This window comes from Pichia kudriavzevii, chromosome 1, assembly GCF_003054445.1.
Source record: "Pichia kudriavzevii chromosome 1, complete sequence".
Taxonomy (NCBI): Eukaryota; Fungi; Ascomycota; class Pichiomycetes; order Pichiales; family Pichiaceae; genus Pichia; species Pichia kudriavzevii.
Window position 1 is genome coordinate 177,551 of NC_042506.1, and position 18,073 is coordinate 195,623.

Below are 18,073 nucleotides of genomic sequence, written 5' to 3' on the forward strand. Positions count from 1 at the left end.
TAGAAAATTGTTACACATATGCACATTGGCGCTGTACTTTACATAAAAATTCTAAAGAGATCACCCCCACATGCTCTGAAGTGTAGCAACAATATCTACCTCCGGGACAGCTGTTTGAGGCTGTCTCTTGCATTTCACTCGCTGCATGCTTTCCATCATCGGATGGTGTCCAAACAAGGCAAGAGATCGAAGGTTACTAGAGGCCTTCTCGTGTTGTACACGTTGTTTCAAGGAGAAGTGCTGAGATTTGAATGGCTTAGATGTTCTTTTACTTGTTTCTTTTGAAAAATCATTGTTGCTTTTAATATTATCATTGTAATTACTAGGATTCATCCACGCGGAACCTATTTCTTCTTCATTGTCTGAAGCGTCGTTTAGGGTAACATTCAGTGACCCATTCTCCCTATGGATATTATAGTAGTGTTTTTTAAACTGAGAGCTGCAGTTAATTTCATTTATGATGGCTGTAGAGTTATCAATATGCGTGCTGTCTATGTTGTTACTGGCACATATTTCTGTGGAGCTACTTATTAACAAATTAGTATCATTGCTGCTTGCAGGTGATATTGTTTCCATCACAAATGGGTTTGGCATTCTCAAGTCTACATCTGACTTACCAAGTTTAAGATCAAATTGGATTTGTCTGCTTTCTTGAGTACTTACACTCCTTGCGTATGTGAACTTACTTTCCGAAGCAGGAACATTCTTTGCCCTACGATCATTGCCGTAATCAAAATATCTATCCATATATCTTGGCTCTCCGCCAGCCAATGGTGGGCTAGTGCTCAAAGATGAACAGAGGGAACATTCTGACGAAGGTTCAGGATGAGTGGTGCTATTAGACATAAAGTATCTTTTATACTGCGTCAGGTTGGTTGAAGAACCAGATGGCACTCTCAGCCTTTCAAAGGGTAATAAATTTGAAGTAGGGCGAAGAATGCTAGACCGCTTCAGCCCCAAGTCTCTAATAAGGATCTTTGGATCTTCTGAAGTGTCTATTCTAGCAATATTTTTTTGGAGCTTGAAGCGATTCGGTACCTGATGGAGTCGGCCTCGTTCTGTTTGTTGGTCTAAAGCTTGACCTCTCCTGTGTTCAGCGTGGCTAACAGTCATTTGAGTAATATCACAACAATTACTGAAAACTCTTTACCAATAGCTTTCTTTTCTGTTTGTGGCTACAATATAAGAAATATACGTACAAACTAGAAAAATATACACAATTCAGGAACCAGATATCCGGCTATCTGACCAGCAGCTTTTAACGGAGACGCGCGTTTTGATTGGACGATAAGATCAAAATTAAGATAAAGCCAAAGTAGAGTACCTCGAAACAAGATGAAATGTAACCAAAAGATTAAGTTGTTTCACTATTCTATACGAGACTATAGATCAAGGAGGAAGAAGAAAAAAATAAATATAAAATCATATCACAACTGACTACCAGCGCCATCCTTCCTACATTAAAGCTCATATCTGAAACCAGTATTTTCTTTGTCGGTATAATCTTGGAAACCCTTAATGATGGCTTCGGCTTTAACTTCTTCTGTAGGGACGCCATACAATATATCCCTTTTACGGTTTTCCCACATAAGACCAAGCCTATAAACTGCACCAAGCACAATCATACCACCATAACAACATGCAAGACCAATAATACCACTAATATATCTTGGTTTTTGTCTTGCATAAAAGATATTTGCACCAATGATATTACCTGCCGCGTAGAAGGTGAACCAAAAGCCATTAGAAATGGTTTTCTTTGAAGATCCAGCAACATTTGCAGTCAAAAAAATCCAGGATAAAATAACAGGCCCACCAATTAAATATTGTAACCAGGTACAACCGACTAAAGACCATTTTTTGTCTAATGGAATTGTAGCGATTCCAATCAATCCACATAAACTTGGAATACAGAGCAAAATAAAAATGTAACAACGTGTATTTTTTATCAACACGGCAATAACACCGGCGGTAAAGATAACAGCAAATTCGATTGCACCTGTTGGCATCTGTAGAATAGTTGACATATTAGATGAAAAACCGAAGTTTTTAATCAAGGCCGACTGGAAGTTACTTGCACCACCATTAATAACTCCACAAGCCAATCCGATCAAGGTATAAATGAGAGTTTTATAGTCTGTCAATGCTTCGATAACTTGGTGCTTTTTATATTTCGCATTTTTGATACCCATCATGTTATTGGCAACTCTTTCCACACCCACCAATTTTTCTTTTTCATCTAAAAACCATGCATCGACAGGGGAACTCGGACATAGCAATAAGAAAACTGCTGACCAAACCAAGTTGAGTAAACCGATTAATAGAAAGATTAACTGCCATATTTTCAGGTGCTTATCATGAGCATGTCCCAAAGCCCAGGATAATAAAGCACCAAGCATAGTTGCAATACCATTGAATGACAAAAAGCAACACATTCTTAGGGGTTGTTCAGACTTCTTATAAAATGCAGATGAAAGTGCCATACATGATGGCGAGATACAACTTTCCAAAACTCCCAATAAAAATCTTAGAACCAAAATACCGCCATAATTTTTAGCCCCTATATGACCAAGCAATATAATCGCCCATATGAATATCATAATAGCAGTGAATTTGGCAACTGGAAATTTTTGGATCAAATAATTCGCAGGAATGGAACCAGCTAGGTAGCCAAAATTGAAAATGGCTGCAACCCACGAATACCGCTGGCCTTCCAAGCCTAAATCCGGAATAAGCTCATAAGCAGAAGCATAGTTGAGGGACAACTTATCCAAGAATTGCAACGTGTAGGTGATACAGATAATTGGCATAATATAACAATCAATTTTCCATCTAACTTTTTTATCCAAAGCTTCCACCTCTTCAGCGGATAAGTGATTTGCTTTGATCAAGTGGTCTAACCCAGCAATCCCTTCTTTCTCATCTTCATCTAATTCTTCAAATCTTTCAGATATATATGAGACAACGTGGACAATATCTTTGTCATCTTTGGAATGGATTATTCCTTGTTCTGAGTCCACAGTTGAATCAATTTCTTTCACTTCACTCATTTTTGGTTATTGTTCGGCAAACAAAGTAAAACATAAAGTAAAGACATATCAACCAGTTCAGGGACTAGATGATTTAAATACTGGTTTGGTAACAATAGAAACACCAAAGCTTCTCTTATTGATAGAGCAATATCTGATAGGTGTTACTAAACCCTTCTGGTCGCTACATATTCTAACCGAATCCACCTTCAGAAAAAGGAAACCAGCAGGTCCTTATCGAGAACGACACATGCGGCTGTAATCACAATTCCTATTGCAGTACTAGCCGACCCTGATTTTTTTCTCTTATTGTATGTTCCGCCATACATGAAAATAATTCGAGTTTTAAACTATAACGCGTTTCATACTATGTACTCGATGTTCATAGGTATGCCATCATGTCACAAGAAATAGAGAAATATAAAAGATCACAAAACCAAACCCGTGCAAGGGCAAGTTTTGCTTGTTGTTGGTTTCATTTGTTGACACATCCTTGAAACAGAATCAGAAGCGCTACTTTACTATAATGGTATTCTGTTTCGGTTAGGCTTGTATTTACTGAATCCTTATTTTTCCGTCATATGCTTGTGTTGCGATACATATAATGCGGGTTTTAGATAAGAAACACTAATTCGACCAAAATTTGGCGCAAATTTTAACCTAAGAACATCTGGGTAAATATTCAGGGTTCTCGGATCAAAGAGCCCTTTCCGGAAAATAGGGAGAGGGTAAACTAATGAAAAAGCCGCACACGCATGTATGCATCTATACATTTTTTGTTATCTATCATATGCTTATCTCCTAATCGTAGATTTGGATTGGAGGTAGCTTATCTGCCTTGTAGAACCAATTAGAGCTTTCAACCTCCTTCTTTAGCCATCTGGTAGGAAAGCAAACAACATGTCCTCTAACCATTTTCATCAATTTCAATCCAGTTTCGTGGTCATACACTGTTCCTTTCCCGTAAGGAGTGATGCTGGTTCCTGCATTTTCATTTGTGACAGACATTTGAAATCTTTCGAGCTCTATCAGTTTGGCGTTCCGCTGTAGCCGACGATGATGTTCCTCAACATCTTCATTTTCATACTCCGTTTCGTCTTGTAAGTTATTTCCTTCTTTTGGGGGTGATTCGGCACTTTCATTTATCTGAAGATGCCCCTTCAAAATATGTTGATATATGTCAAATGCATTCCTCATTTCTTCGTAATCTTTGTAATCCTTCCAAGTTTGAACAAAATCGTCAGGTTGGACATGGAAAACCATCCTGAATAACATGGTATTCCTAACTGCCTGCGCCATCCAGGTCCCCTCAAAAAAAGATATATCTAAGGGGTCTTCAAAATTATATGGATCAATAAAGTCGTAATCAACTTGTGGCAACAGAATTTTATCAATCTCTCGCAATTCTTCATCAGTCAGACTAACTAATGGATTGTCCGGTATCACAACATTATTATTATTGCCAAAATTACTATTAATTCCACCATTCAATAAATGTTCAACTGGGGGTGGTGAATTCGAGCTATTATTATCTTCTACCGAATTGAAGTTGTTGAAAGTTTTCCTATTTTTTAAAGCATTATAAGATTCCGAATTATTTCCCAAAAACACCTCTTCCTTCTCATTTTGTAGTTTTATTTTACAGTACAACCTTCTCATATAAAACAACCTCTTGATCATAGTCCATCTATCTATATTCATTGAGTTGTTTTCCTTCTTACTTAGGATTTCGGATTTTTTTTGTGACAAGACTTCGACAATGTCTTCAAAATATGGTAGCGATTCTGGGTCACTGGATTCGGATGAAGTTCGTTGCACCCTCAGTTTTAGGAACTCTTTGAGTTTCCTTTTTGCGACTATAAAATTGGATGATCTAAACCCATCAATTTCACCTTCAACTTCTTTTCGATGGTTTTCGTTTGCAACCCTAACATCGTTAGATAAATTTTTGTCACTTCTTAATCCAGGATTAACATTACCCACTCTATGGTTGAATGAAACTGGATATACAAGATCGTCCAGGTTCTGAGATCTCTCTGCATTAACTTCAATCTTGGTAAAGTTGCTTTTCATTTCCTTCGTCAGCTGGTCCTTCAAACTTTCGTCTTCTTTAATTTCATTGAAATATGGGGTTCCTTGATCCAAACCTAGCAAATATCTAGTGCCCAATTCCACCATTGCACTTAATTGCATATTACCATCCTTCTTACTTAAAATCGAGGCTTTGATTCCATTTCCTGACTTACAGAATTTCTCAATTTCTGCAAACCTACGTTCAACTAGATCAATCAAATCAACATCTACTCCCAGATGTTCTCTCATCAATCTAACTCTTAAGCTATGAGCAAATTTACCCACATAATACTTTTTACCGTCCATTTTGGACTCGATTAAATCTTTGTCTCTAACAATTGCACAAACTTCGGAATCTCTTGTACCTCTCATTGACCTTTCGTTAATGTTGGCTGATCCTATTATTGCAATTCTATCATCCACTATCATAGTTTTTGCATGGATATACAACTGCTCCGTAGTTAATAGCTTATAGTCACTAATTAATCCCCATTTCCTTAAAGAATAAAAGTTGATGTAATCTTCTGGTTTTATACCAAGCCTTCTCAATCTAGCAAAAATGGAATTTTCGCCCATAGAAATTGACATATATTGACATTGCATGATCAACCTAACAGATCCACCTTCCTTTGTATCAACATCTGCTTCAAACCCTGGCATCAGTGGAATTACAATGACAGCCTTCCAAGCTTCGCCCCTGGTGTGCGCACAGATAATCCTATCAACCAATGCACTACCAATTTCATTTTTAACTAGGGTGTTGTCAATAGTCGTAGATGTTACAAAAAATTGGTTTTCGATGTAAATGAAATGCTCACTCTCTTCAATACATTTGACATATGCATTTTGTATACTTTGCTCATGATCTTTAATACCTAACGACCATTCACAGCTCGATCTTAAAAGCTGGATTTCACAGGTTCCCTTCAATCCTAATTCTTCTAATTCATCGTTTGTGAAAGAACGTGGCGGTACCATCAAAGGAGTAGGCCTCGATGGTCTTTTTTGTCTAATTAGGTAATTCCACCTTTGAATAAAGTGTCTGGATAAATCACGGGCAATTTGCCCACTTGATACCATATGAACGTCGTGCCAAGGCATCCTAGGAATAAATTGCCTATTGTACATGTCTTTATGAGGATCAGGTAAATCGAAGAAATCTTTCTTACGTGGGTTTGAATAGTCTTTACCTGGAAAAATTTGGAATTCTCTCTGGAAATCATACCGCAGCTTCTCCATGTCTTCATTTTCATCAACATTAGGAGGACCTATACTATCTTCACTAACAGCTGTATTGTCATCTTTTTCTTCATCATTTCCAAATTTAGTAAGTGAGTCGTCTACTAGAACATGATCAGGAGTATCGTATCTACCATAACATAGGTCAATACCCCCGAGGAAACATACAGTCTGATCAATAATTAACAATTTTTCATGATGGGCCCAAAAGAAAACATTTTGCATTATTTGATTTGGTGATCTTAAAACAAAGATATTCTCATGTAAATCAAGCAAAGAATGTTTTGTATACATAGAATCTGTTACAACAGTAGTACCAACATTCCTATAAATGATAATGTAAATTTTAACACCTTGGTTGGCCTTTTTTTGTAGTAACCTATCAATCCTCCAATCTTGATTTCCATTAGCGGGTCTCCTTAAGTATAATTCTGGAGATAACCACCAATCATGAATATAAATAACATCTTTAGCCATATTGATGGCGGTTGAAGCAGCGTACCAATAATTTCTTGCATCCACAAACCATTGAGCAAAGCAATCATTTCTAATTGGCGCAAATGAATTAAATCTCTGATTTTGTGACCATTCGGTTTCAGAAACCATTCTCCGAATTTCATGAGCCCAAATGTTTGAAATTTTGGGTAATTTTGCAACCAACTTAAACTGCCTTTCACTGTTTCTCATTTTGATTTTTGGGTACTTATTTGTTTTATTTAGTAGCTTTCTAGCAGGAGTGAAGAATAAGTCGGTTTCATCTTGATGGTCGTTGGTATTCTCATTTTCTGTACCGTCATCGTCCAACTCTATGTATTCTGTGGTGGTTTGGCCTTGGTATTCAATAGAAGTTGCAGAGTCTACCAAAAAAACATCCTCGATTATGGTTGAATGGAAATTTTTAGTGTACATGATGTAAGAATCACCCAAAATTACCCACTTACTAGTGTGGCGTTTGATCGTGCTTGTCCAATCTTGGACTCTAAAATGGGAAACCCTCCAACCTTGCTTTGCTGAGGAAGTGGTAATATATAGGTAACCTTCTTTATGTTTTTCTCTCAGCTCATTCACCAAGAAAAAACTCATAGGGGACAATTCTAGAAATTGATAAACTTTTAAAGATAGGTCATCACTTTTAAGGTTTGATAATAATGCATCTAAATATTTTTCTAAGTCACTTAAAAATTTTTCATTGGCCTCTTGTCTCCTGATCAACTGGCTATCCTCAGAATCTGCAATATCCTTCTTCATAAAGGGAATCGACTTTACAGAAAACCGCCTTGGAGTTGAATGAAAGGCAGAAATGGCCACATCACTGATGGATGTATGAGAGGAAAGAGGCACATCACTTCTATCCTTATCCTTGTCTCTCTCTCTGTCCTTATGACTCTTGAAATTGTCCACCTTAAGTAAGTTTAAGGCTTTGTTAACTCTATCACTTCTAGGTAGGGAGGGGAAAGGCAAAACGTTTGGTTTGCCTGATTTATTCGAAAACTCATAAATCCTATTGAGCCTTCTGTGCAAAGACCTCAAACTCTTGACATCCTTATCGATATCCCAACGTAAAACGTAATCGCCCAAGTTGAATTCCAAATGTAACCTATAGAGTCTATTTCTAGCCATAACAGAAGTTTTCAGTATTGATTCTTTGTTCATTCCCCTAGTTGCGGGGCTCTTATTTATGCTATTTTCATCGGCTTTCTTCGATTCCCGGGCATCAACAAACTGATACGTAATATCAGATAGACACACATTTATTGAAGATGATAAGTTTTCAGGACTCATTTTATTGGTTTTAAATTCACCAATACTTTTCGGGAATAGGAGTTCATTCATAAAGTTTTCCTTATTTCCCCTCTTACTCTCATTCTTTTTCGAGTTTTGAAACTTCTCATCCAAGACTAGCTGGATATCTCTATTATCCAATATTTGCTGAGATTCAAACAGTTTCTCACAATTCGAATGTTTCCAAGTTTTATCACGTCTTGGTAAAATAATAGGTTGGGGATCATTCAATAACCTTTGGAAAATGTAATAATCCACCTCTTGTTCATGAGAAGTTCTGTGACTGAATATAGAGTGCAATTCATCATTCTCATTTTTCACATGATTATAGTTGTTGATTATTTGTGAGATGTTTTTCATTTGTTCTTTATCGACAGTTTCGACATACTGGGAATCTTCAATGATTTTGTGTTCCTTAGTGAAAAGAGACTTCAGACTTGTGGTCAATAACCTTAACCCTTCCGTCGAGGAGAGCGTACCATCGATATACGCAAATGGTGCCTGTAGGGGATTCAAATTTGATTTATTCCCAACAATTTCTGCATCTTTGATTCTTTGGGCAATTGCATAATCCTTAAGCCTGGTTTGGGTGTCCACGTTGTCAAGCAAATCACCCATGTTTATTTCAAGCAAGAAACTCCAGTATCCAATGCAATGGCAACAAGTAAGAGAGATGCAAAGGCAATGGCTGCAACTATAGATAGGGAGACAATGTAGAAATGTCAACAGATTCCCGAAACGAGGTAGAAGTAACCGAAAAGAGAAGCGTGCATCGACACTCCCCTAGTAGAGGGACAGAGAAAGATGGGAAAACAGCCTCTCTTCCCCCATCCTCTGGTGTGCACGTGACCTAGGAAGAAAAGGGGAAGGTAAAAACAAAATTTTTGTTTGGGGGGGGGGGGGGGGAGAACTTTTCCCCCATTGTCGCTGCTAAAATATATATATATATATATAGCAGTTGCTTGAGAGCATGTAATGAAAATTTCAATAATATTATAGAGATACCGATACATGTATATACACGAGCTATTAGCGGTGGCGACGCTGAACATTGGACACTGGACACTGGTCCTCACTAGAACTTCTTTTGGAGTAGTTCGAGAATCTCATCCTTAAAATCACCCTTGATTCTTAGACAGCCATTTATTGTACGACAAGAGTACTTTTCCTTTGGAATGTGGGGCAAGAGTGTCTGCAGGTCGTTTCTGAAGGAGACCACGTTACCCTGGACACGTTTTATTTCGGTGTAGACAGCCTGGGAGCGGATTGTCCTGTAGATAGGGAGGTTACCCTTTGATGTGCGAGGAAGAGAGTATGAGGCAAGGGGTGGCTTTGCTGTGAGCTGAGCAACGGAGATGGAGTCGAGAGATGGCAACACCTTGGAGAGACGTGCAACGACAGAGGATGAGATGGTGGACATTCTGTAAAGAGTTAGGTGTACTGAGAGGTATGGCAAATAAATTAGATGTTCTTCACCTTGTAGGCCACTTTGCATGTACTTGTCTGTGTATACTTGTCTGTGGACAAGTGGAAAATGGAAAAAAATCATTTTACTAAAGCGAATAGTGCTGCATGCGCCGCCTCGCATTGCCCACGCCCTTCAACATGCGCCACACACACCGTAAATTCTCTTCTTTCCCTCCACAGTAGAAACCAAATCAAACACCGTGTCGCCCTTAACACCGTGTTGTCGTTAACACCGTGCTGCTCTTCCCTATCTGTCTACATACACCCGTACACCAGAACTTTCTTTACACACACCCCACTAGTCCTTCTCCCCCCCCCCCCACCGGAGACTTTCCGAATTGGGCGCGTCTGCTGACCGCCGGGTCTTTTGTGTTCCGGAATCCTCATCATTTGGATTGTTGCCCAAAGTGGAGTGAGCCCGGAGTATCTTACCATACAGTGAGAGGCACATTAAGTGTACAATAGGTATATATAGATATAACTATATATAGGGGGGACCTTGCTACTAGTGCAGTATAGAAAGTCCAGTAGATACTTTCCCCCAATTTGGGCTTATTTTTTTCTTCAGGCTGTATAACATCCAACACACACACACGCATACATACACACACACACACCTACTCATATATATATAACTCTTACAATGGCTAGAACTTTCTTTGTCGGTGGTAACTTCAAGATGAACGGCTCAAAGGCCTCCATCAAAACCATTGTTGAAAACATCAACAACTCCTCTATTCCTTCCAATGTCGAAGTTGTTCTTTGTCCACCAGCACCATACCTCTCGTACACTGCAGACTTGAATAAGCAAGCAAACGTTCAAGTTGGTGCTCAGAACTGTTACCCAAAGGCTTCTGGTGCCTTCACCGGTGAAGTTTCTCCACTTGCAGTGAAGGACTCTGGTGCAGAATGGGTCATCACCGGTCACTCCGAGAGAAGACAATACTTCAACGAGTCGGACGAGTTTGTTGCTGAAAAGACCAAGTTTGCCATTGACCAAGGGTTGAAGGTCATTCTCTGTATTGGTGAGTCAATTGACGAAAAGAAGGCCGGTAAGACTCTCGACGTTTGTAAGAGAGAATTGTCTGCTGTCATCAAGGCCGTTGCTCCAGAGGACTGGTCCTCCATTGTCATTGCCTACGAACCAATCTGGGCTATCGGTACCGGTTTGGCTGCAACCGCCCAAGACGCTCAAGATATTCATGCAGAAATCAGAAAATACTTGGCTTCCCAACTCGGCGAGTCCACTGCCCAAGCTGTCAGAATCCTATACGGTGGTTCTGCCAACGGTAAGAATGCACCAGAATTCAAGGACAAGGCCGACGTCGATGGTTTCTTGGTTGGTGGTGCTTCCTTAAAGCCTGAATTTGTTGACATCATTAACTCCAGAGCTTAATAATTTAAAGTGTCCCTCATTCTTCTTAATGTCTAACGTCTATACTTTTGTACTGTACAATGAAAAATAAATGATTATCCATTCGTCCATATATTTTACTGTTTTTTTATATGTAGTTCCATATGTTACACTGCACAGAAACATTCATAGCTCCCCCTCATTCTCATCCTTCATATCCAGGATTAGTCCCTCAACTTCATTCTCTCTTCCCTCGTTCTTCAGCCGCCTAATCATATCTTTATTCCTCCTTATGGCTCGTCGCTCAGCCTTGGAAATGCTACCACTAACACCAATCGCCTCCAATACTACGTTTTTCCCGTCCAAGGTCTGGACAAAAAACATTGCACCAAGCACATTTTCAACAGCATCGAAATGACATCGCAGTATCCCCATCCCAGTCTTGGGAGAGAAATATTTAATTATAAATGATGTGATCGAATCCGCAAGCCCCTTGTCACCGTAGTTCTTGGAAAGTGATAATCGAAGCGTGGATATGATCGTCTTGGGCGTTGGAGCAGTCTGTGACTCGCTGTGTATTTGAAAGAGAATATATCTTGTCTTTAATCTAACCATTAGTATTCTTTTTTAATTCTGTTTGTCTGTTGCAAAGTATATATATATATATATGTGTGTGTGTGTGTGTGTGATTTCCTAGAAAAACAATATGTGGCTAGCTTGGAATAAGTCGTATATGATGATAATCATTAAACACCTCAGGATATCAACCTCTCTTGCCAAATCTCAAGCTTTTTTTTCTTTTTTCTAAGCTTTCTCGCAAATTCTTTCGTCGAATCTTGAAAGTTCCAATAACATTTTTTTCAAGAATGCATCGAATTCAGTCAAGACTGTAAAAACTTTAGAGCTTGTTAATTCTTCCCTCTAGGTTTTGTATGAGCAGTATCTGGAAACGTACAATAAGAAACATGTCTATTTATACAAATCCAGCTACCAACCCAAAAATTAAAGAATGGCCTGCGGCCAAAGTCAGAGACACATTCTTGAACTATTTTAAATCAAAAGGTCATACATTTGTACCATCTTCTTCGGTCATCCCACACGATGATCCAACTTTATTGTTTGCTAATGCTGGTATGAATCAATACAAGCCGATTTTCCTAGGTACTGTTGATCCATCCAGTTCTTTTGCGAATTTGAAAAGAGCAGTTAATTCTCAAAAATGTATCAGAGCTGGTGGTAAACACAACGACTTGGAAGATGTTGGTAGAGACTCTTACCACCACACTTTCTTTGAAATGTTGGGTAACTGGTCTTTCGGTGATTATTTCAAGGAGGGCGCAATCAAATACTCTTGGGAATTATTGACTGAGGTTTACGGCATTCCAAAGGATAGATTGTATGTGACCTATTTCGGTGGTGATGAGAAAACAGGCCTTGAACCTGATTTGGAAGCAAAGGGATTATGGCAACAGGTTGGTGTTGCTGATGACCATATTCTACCAGGTAACGTCAAGGATAATTTTTGGGAAATGGGTGATCAAGGACCATGTGGACCATGTTCTGAAATCCACTATGACAGAATTGGTGGTAGAAACGCTGCTTCTTTAGTTAATGAAGATGATCCAGATGTCTTGGAAATATGGAACAATGTCTTTATGCAATATAATAGGGAACCAGATGGATCTCTAGTTCCTTTACCAGCAAAACATATCGATACCGGTTTAGGTTTTGAGAGGTTGGTTTCTTTGTTACAGGATGTTAGATCCAATTATGACACTGATGTCTTTTACCCTATTTTCCAAAAAATCCAAGAAATTACAGGTGTGAGACCTTACACCGGTAAGTTTGGCAAGGATGATTCCGACGGTATTGATACGGCTTATAGAGTTCTAGCGGATCACGTTCGTACCCTTACATTTGCTTTGGCTGATGGTGGAGTACCAAACAATGAAGGTAGAGGTTATGTTTTGAGGAGAATTTTGAGAAGAGGTGCTAGATATGTGAGAAAATATATGAATTATCCAATTGGCAATTTCTTTTCCCAACTAGCACCTACATTAATTGAACAAGTCAAGCACATCTTTCCGGAATTAGAAAAGGACCCATCTACTATCTTTGAAATCTTGGATGAAGAAGAAGCTTCCTTTGCAAGGACTTTGGATAGAGGTGAAAAGTTGTTCGAGCAATATGCCTTGATTGCTTCTAAAACCCCAGAACAAACACTATCAGGTAAAGACGTGTGGAGATTATACGATACCTATGGTTTCCCTGTTGACTTGACTAGATTAATGGCGGAAGAAGCAGGGTTGAAAATTGACGAAGAGGGGTTTGAAAAGGCAAGACTTGAATCCAAGGAAGCATCAAAGGGAACTGGTACTAAAACAGGAAAGACTTTACTAAAGCTTGACGTTCATGCCTTAGCTTCCTTAAATGACCAATCAGTTCCGAAAACGGATGATTCTTTCAAGTATGATACTAAGGATATCCATGCAAAGGTTTTATCGATTTACTCCAATGGTCAATTTGTTGACTCGATTTCACAATCCGAACAACAAGTAGGTATTGTCTTAGATAAGACTCCGTTCTATGCCGAACAAGGTGGTCAAGAATTTGATACTGGTAAAATTGTCATTGATGGTAAGTCCGAATTTAGCGTTGAAAATGTCCAAGTTTACGGTGGCTATGTATTCCATACTGGTTTTGTACAAGAGGGGGAATTGAAGGTTGGCGATGATATTATTGCTGGTTACGACGAATTAAGGAGATGGCCTTTAAGAAATAATCACACAGGTACACACATCTTGAATTTTGCCCTACGTAAAGTTCTTGGTGATTCTGTCGATCAAAAGGGTTCTTTAGTTGCACCAGAAAAGCTAAGATTCGATTTTTCTCACAAGAAGGCTGTCGAGTTGAAGGAACTAGAACAAGTTGAAAATATCACGAATAAACTTATCAAAGATAACCTCAAGGTTTATGCAAAGCCAGTTGAACTGGAAATAGCTAAAGGCATTAACGGCTTGCGTGCTGTTTTTGGCGAAACATACCCTGATCCAGTTCGTGTTGTTTCAGTTGGTGTTCCAGTTGACGACTTGCTAGCTGATCCCTCCAATGAAAAATGGAACAATTACTCGATTGAATTCTGCGGTGGTACACATGTTGCAAAGACTGATGATATTAAAGAATTCGTCATTATTGAAGAATCTGGTATTGCGAAAGGTATTCGTCGTATTGTGGCTGTTTCTGGTATGGAAGCAAAGGAAGTCCAAAGAAAAGCATCTGAATTCAATGGCATATTGAATGAAGTTGAGAAATTGCCATATGGTGAAGTTAAAGAACGTAGAATTAAGGAATTAGGTACTGAGTTAGGCAAGTTATCCATTTCTGTTATTGAGAAGGCTGCTTTAAAAGACAAATTTTCAAAGATCGAAAAGGCAGTCAAAGACGAAACTAAATCACGTGTCAAGAAGGATACTGCCAAAGTTATGGACGCTGTTAAATCTTATTTTGAAACTCCCGAACATTCTGCTGTTTGTACATTGAAGGTTACTGCTGGTGCAAATGCAAAAATTGTTGCCGAGGCAATCAACTACATGAAGAAAGAACAGAAGGAATCTTGTTTATACCTTGTTCTTGGTGAAGACCAGGGTAAGGTTGCGCAAGGTGTTTACTTGTCACCAGCTGTTCAAGATAAGATTGCAGCAGTTGAAGTTGCCACTAAGGCTGCAGAATATATTGGTGGTAGAGCAGGTGGTAAAGGTAACTCTTGTCAAGGTATGGGTGATAAAGCAGAGAATGCAGACAAGGCTGTTGAAGAAATCAAGACATTACTAGAGAAACTGTCAGTGTAATACATTATGTGATTTTTTAGCCCTTTTTGAATATGTATTGTACGCCTGAAACTATAGCCATTCTATTATAAATCTTCCCACGTAAAATAGAAACTAGGTGTAGAAAAAAGCACAAAAAAATTAACCTCGAATTCATGAAGATCTAGGTTTTCCTTCAAGCCACTTTTTTATGAATACTCCTTCGAAAAAACCTTTTCAGCAAGTAGAATACGCTGTAAATGCAATGGATATTAGGGTTTAATGATGGCGCATATGCTAAATCATTGGACTTTAATATTCCTTTTATTTAACAGCTTCTTCACTCTAGCAGTGGAGCTGGGTAACTTAAGTGGGAGCTCACTTAATACATTATTTAGTGCGACAATAGATCACAATATAGATGATGAGTACAAGTCCACAGATATTGTCAACTCATATATACTTGCAGAGTCTGTTCCTGTTAAAGACAATATCCCATATGGATCGATGCTTGGCTATCGATTCAAGCCTAATATGAGTGCTGAGTTTACACACTCTTACCAAATTATTATTTACTTATCAGCTTCACTTTGCCAGTTGCCAGTCAATTGGAACACCTCTATTTCAAACAATGGTTTGACTTTGTATTATACGTTTAATGAGACAATAGCAAATAATACAGACTTTAAAAATATGGAGAAAGTCGATTTTCAAGGTGGCTATGCAAGTGCAATTGCGGAAACGGAAATTATCTCCACTGATAGTGATTACATGTTATATTTGATGATTCAGCCCCAACAATGTAACAACTGTACAGCTGAGGATATTTGGGTATATGAATTTGCTGCATCTCAAAGAAAAGTTATGTTCCTCTATGATACAGAACCCAGGATTTCAGTTCTAGATGTTGATTACGAAGCTGCGATTTTTCAGACAGGCGACATTCCCTTTGGGCAAAATAGTTCATATAGTCTCTATTTATTTAAAGATGAATATCCTATACCTATTGGTCTCAATCAGTCATGGTGTGCAATTAGTGAAAACCAACAATATGATAAAAAAATTAGTGTCAATGAATCTCTAGTTTCTAGTTTAAAAAACGCATTTGTTGTCTCTGATCTAGATATAGCCAAGACTTACACAGGAGTTTTGGTTATTACCAATGACATCATCCCGTATGGAGGAGGTATTTTTGAGCCATTTGTCTTTACAATGTCCAAAACACGATCTTGTAAGCTGGCGTATGGCCTAGAGTTCTGTGATGAGGTGGCTTATGCTGTTCCAATATCGGAGTCTTACTTGTACGGTAAGGAATCATGGTCAGAATTTGTTTCCAGTTATGACAATTATTCCGAAAGTTTATATCAGCCCTTTGAATATGCACTACAGCAAGTGGCCTGTGATACAGAGCTTGATGCAAGATATTCTCCTATTCGAACATGCAATGATTGCAAATATTCATATAAACAATGGTTATGTGCAGTCACCATTCCAAGGTGTGTTTCTTCGTTGAATTCGGGAGTATTCAACCTAAATTACACAGCTGAACAAGGAAGAAATGAATATATTGCAGAACACATAAAGCCTCCGCTTCCTTATAGTGAGATTCTTCCTTGTTTGAACGTCTGTCAGGCAATTGTTCGTGATTGCCCTGCGGATTTTGGTTTTGGATGTCCCAAAACCCCTGAACTGGTGCAGTTGAGCTATGGTGACCAAGAGTTATTAAAAGGTAATTCAGATGCTGATGATACTGATGATGACGAAAGTAATGCAATAGCAGAGCTTGTCAGAGAAACACTTTCCGATGGTAGTATTCAGACTTATCGACTTTGTAACTACTTAGGCGTTTCGAACATCTATACTTCTTCTTCCTCTGCAGAGGCAACCTCTTCGGCATCAACTTAGTGACCAGGGATTCTAAATATATACAAGCTATACAGAAAACATTATCATGTCTACATACTACGATCTTCATTTCTTTTGTCTCTTGTTTGAGTGGTCATTTTGTCTTTCCTTACGCCTTTTATCTTCTTCTTCTCTCTCTGTTTCTAGCTCTTCAATTTCCTTGTCACTCTTGACAGCTTCAGGATGTTCCTTGATCGCTTTTTTCATTTCCTCTCTCACATTCACCTCACCATTATCAGATGTCAAAACTTTTTGTAGAACAGGTGCCCATATTTCCTCACGGTAATTGGTGAAATCTTCCATTTCAAAGACATTTTTAGACATATCCCATTGTGCTTGCTTCAGCCTTACAAGATCAACCATATAAGCGCTAGAGCCGACGCAGCGGCCAATATCGCTCAACAGAGATCTAATATATGTACCCGACGAAACTGTCGATTCAAAATGCAATAAAGGTGCTCGGTAATCATCGCTTTCATAAGCACTTGAGTCTTTGACTGGTTTCATTTCTAATGGAAGCCCCTTGTCATCTGAATGTTTTTCTGTCCACTCTTTTGCAAATGGAATTTTATGATCGTTTAAAGTTGGGTTCTTTGCGAGTTGTTCGGAAAGTGATCTTCCTGTTTCATCAACCTGACTCTTGATAAACTTGTACTCATGATTATTAGTAAGTGTATCTTGCTTATAATTTAAATCTATAATCTTGACTTCTCTAGACTTTATTTCACGAGGAAGCGGTAACCCTTCTCTAGCATAGTCATATAATCGTTTACCATCCATCTTTAAAGCACTAAAAATCGGTGGTGTCTGATCTAAAGTACCAATCATTCTGTCTCTAGTTTTTTCCAACAGTTCCATAGTCACATGGTCAACCTCAGTTTTGAGTAGTAACTCACCTTCTGAATCCCCTGTTGTGGTTGATCCACCTAACAAACCTATACATTCGTACCTTTTCACAGAACCATTTGTGTATTCACCTAACTTTTTAGTACCTGAACCAACACCAATAACCAAAACACCGGAGGCTAAAGGATCCAACGTACCGCCATGGCCCATTTTCAATTTAGAAGTTTTCCATTTCCTCAACCTTTGCTTGCCGTTGGATTCATTTCTTGCATTTTTTAGTTGATCCAGTGACTTATTTCCACTAGTTGAATTTGACAAGATCCGATTTATTTGATCAACAACTTGCCTAGAAGTTACACCAGATTTTTTGTTGATAGCAAAAACACCGTCCATGGAAAACACTCTTAGCATATATTCTCTTTAAAGGCAACTCTCAAAGGCTATAAAATACAAATATAATTTAGAAGGGAGAAAAAAAAAAAAAAGGAAATTTCCAGCACTGCTTGGCATGTGAGCGGAGAAAAAAAACATACACAGAATACGCAGAAGATTACAACACGAATGTTAGAGTT

At 38.5% G+C, this 18,073-nt stretch overlaps 9 protein-coding genes across 9 annotated transcripts; 3 read left to right on the top strand and 6 right to left on the bottom strand.

The window, feature by feature from the left end:
- Nucleotides 1-60: 60 nt before the first annotated feature.
- Nucleotides 61-1,113, bottom strand: C5L36_0A00830 (uncharacterized protein; the record flags this gene model as incomplete). Its single annotated transcript, XM_029463092.1, has 1 exon — nt 61-1,113. The coding sequence occupies one exon, from the start codon at nt 1,111-1,113 to the stop codon at nt 61-63; it is 1,053 nt and encodes a 350-aa protein (XP_029318952.1).
- Nucleotides 1,114-1,460: 347 nt separating this feature from the next.
- C5L36_0A00840 (uncharacterized protein) lies at nt 1,461-3,050 on the bottom strand (the record flags this gene model as incomplete). The annotated part of the gene is made up of 1 exon (XM_029463093.1): nt 1,461-3,050. The coding sequence occupies one exon, from the start codon at nt 3,048-3,050 to the stop codon at nt 1,461-1,463; it is 1,590 nt and encodes a 529-aa protein (XP_029318953.1).
- Nucleotides 3,051-3,830: 780 nt separating this feature from the next.
- C5L36_0A00850 (uncharacterized protein) lies at nt 3,831-8,741 on the bottom strand (the record flags this gene model as incomplete). Its single annotated transcript, XM_029463094.1, has 1 exon — nt 3,831-8,741. One exon carries the CDS (start codon nt 8,739-8,741, stop codon nt 3,831-3,833), a length of 4,911 nt encoding a protein of 1,636 aa, XP_029318954.1.
- Nucleotides 8,742-9,198: 457 nt separating this feature from the next.
- C5L36_0A00860 (uncharacterized protein) lies at nt 9,199-9,711 on the bottom strand (the record flags this gene model as incomplete). The annotated part of the gene is made up of 1 exon (XM_029463095.1): nt 9,199-9,711. One exon carries the CDS (start codon nt 9,709-9,711, stop codon nt 9,199-9,201), a length of 513 nt encoding a protein of 170 aa, XP_029318955.1.
- Nucleotides 9,712-10,233: 522 nt separating this feature from the next.
- On the top strand, nt 10,234-10,986 carry C5L36_0A00870 (uncharacterized protein; the record flags this gene model as incomplete). Its single annotated transcript, XM_029463096.1, has 1 exon — nt 10,234-10,986. The coding sequence occupies one exon, from the start codon at nt 10,234-10,236 to the stop codon at nt 10,984-10,986; it is 753 nt and encodes a 250-aa protein (XP_029318956.1).
- A 144-nt stretch (nt 10,987-11,130) lies between these two features.
- Nucleotides 11,131-11,559, bottom strand: C5L36_0A00880 (uncharacterized protein; the record flags this gene model as incomplete). Its single annotated transcript, XM_029463097.1, has 1 exon — nt 11,131-11,559. One exon carries the CDS (start codon nt 11,557-11,559, stop codon nt 11,131-11,133), a length of 429 nt encoding a protein of 142 aa, XP_029318957.1.
- A 317-nt stretch (nt 11,560-11,876) lies between these two features.
- On the top strand, nt 11,877-14,792 carry C5L36_0A00890 (uncharacterized protein; the record flags this gene model as incomplete). The annotated part of the gene is made up of 1 exon (XM_029463098.1): nt 11,877-14,792. One exon carries the CDS (start codon nt 11,877-11,879, stop codon nt 14,790-14,792), a length of 2,916 nt encoding a protein of 971 aa, XP_029318958.1.
- A 240-nt stretch (nt 14,793-15,032) lies between these two features.
- C5L36_0A00900 (uncharacterized protein) lies at nt 15,033-16,655 on the top strand (the record flags this gene model as incomplete). Its single annotated transcript, XM_029463099.1, has 1 exon — nt 15,033-16,655. The coding sequence occupies one exon, from the start codon at nt 15,033-15,035 to the stop codon at nt 16,653-16,655; it is 1,623 nt and encodes a 540-aa protein (XP_029318959.1).
- Nucleotides 16,656-16,721: 66 nt separating this feature from the next.
- On the bottom strand, nt 16,722-17,912 carry C5L36_0A00910 (uncharacterized protein; the record flags this gene model as incomplete). The annotated part of the gene is made up of 1 exon (XM_029463100.1): nt 16,722-17,912. One exon carries the CDS (start codon nt 17,910-17,912, stop codon nt 16,722-16,724), a length of 1,191 nt encoding a protein of 396 aa, XP_029318960.1.
- Between the last annotated feature and the right edge of the window lie 161 nt (nt 17,913-18,073).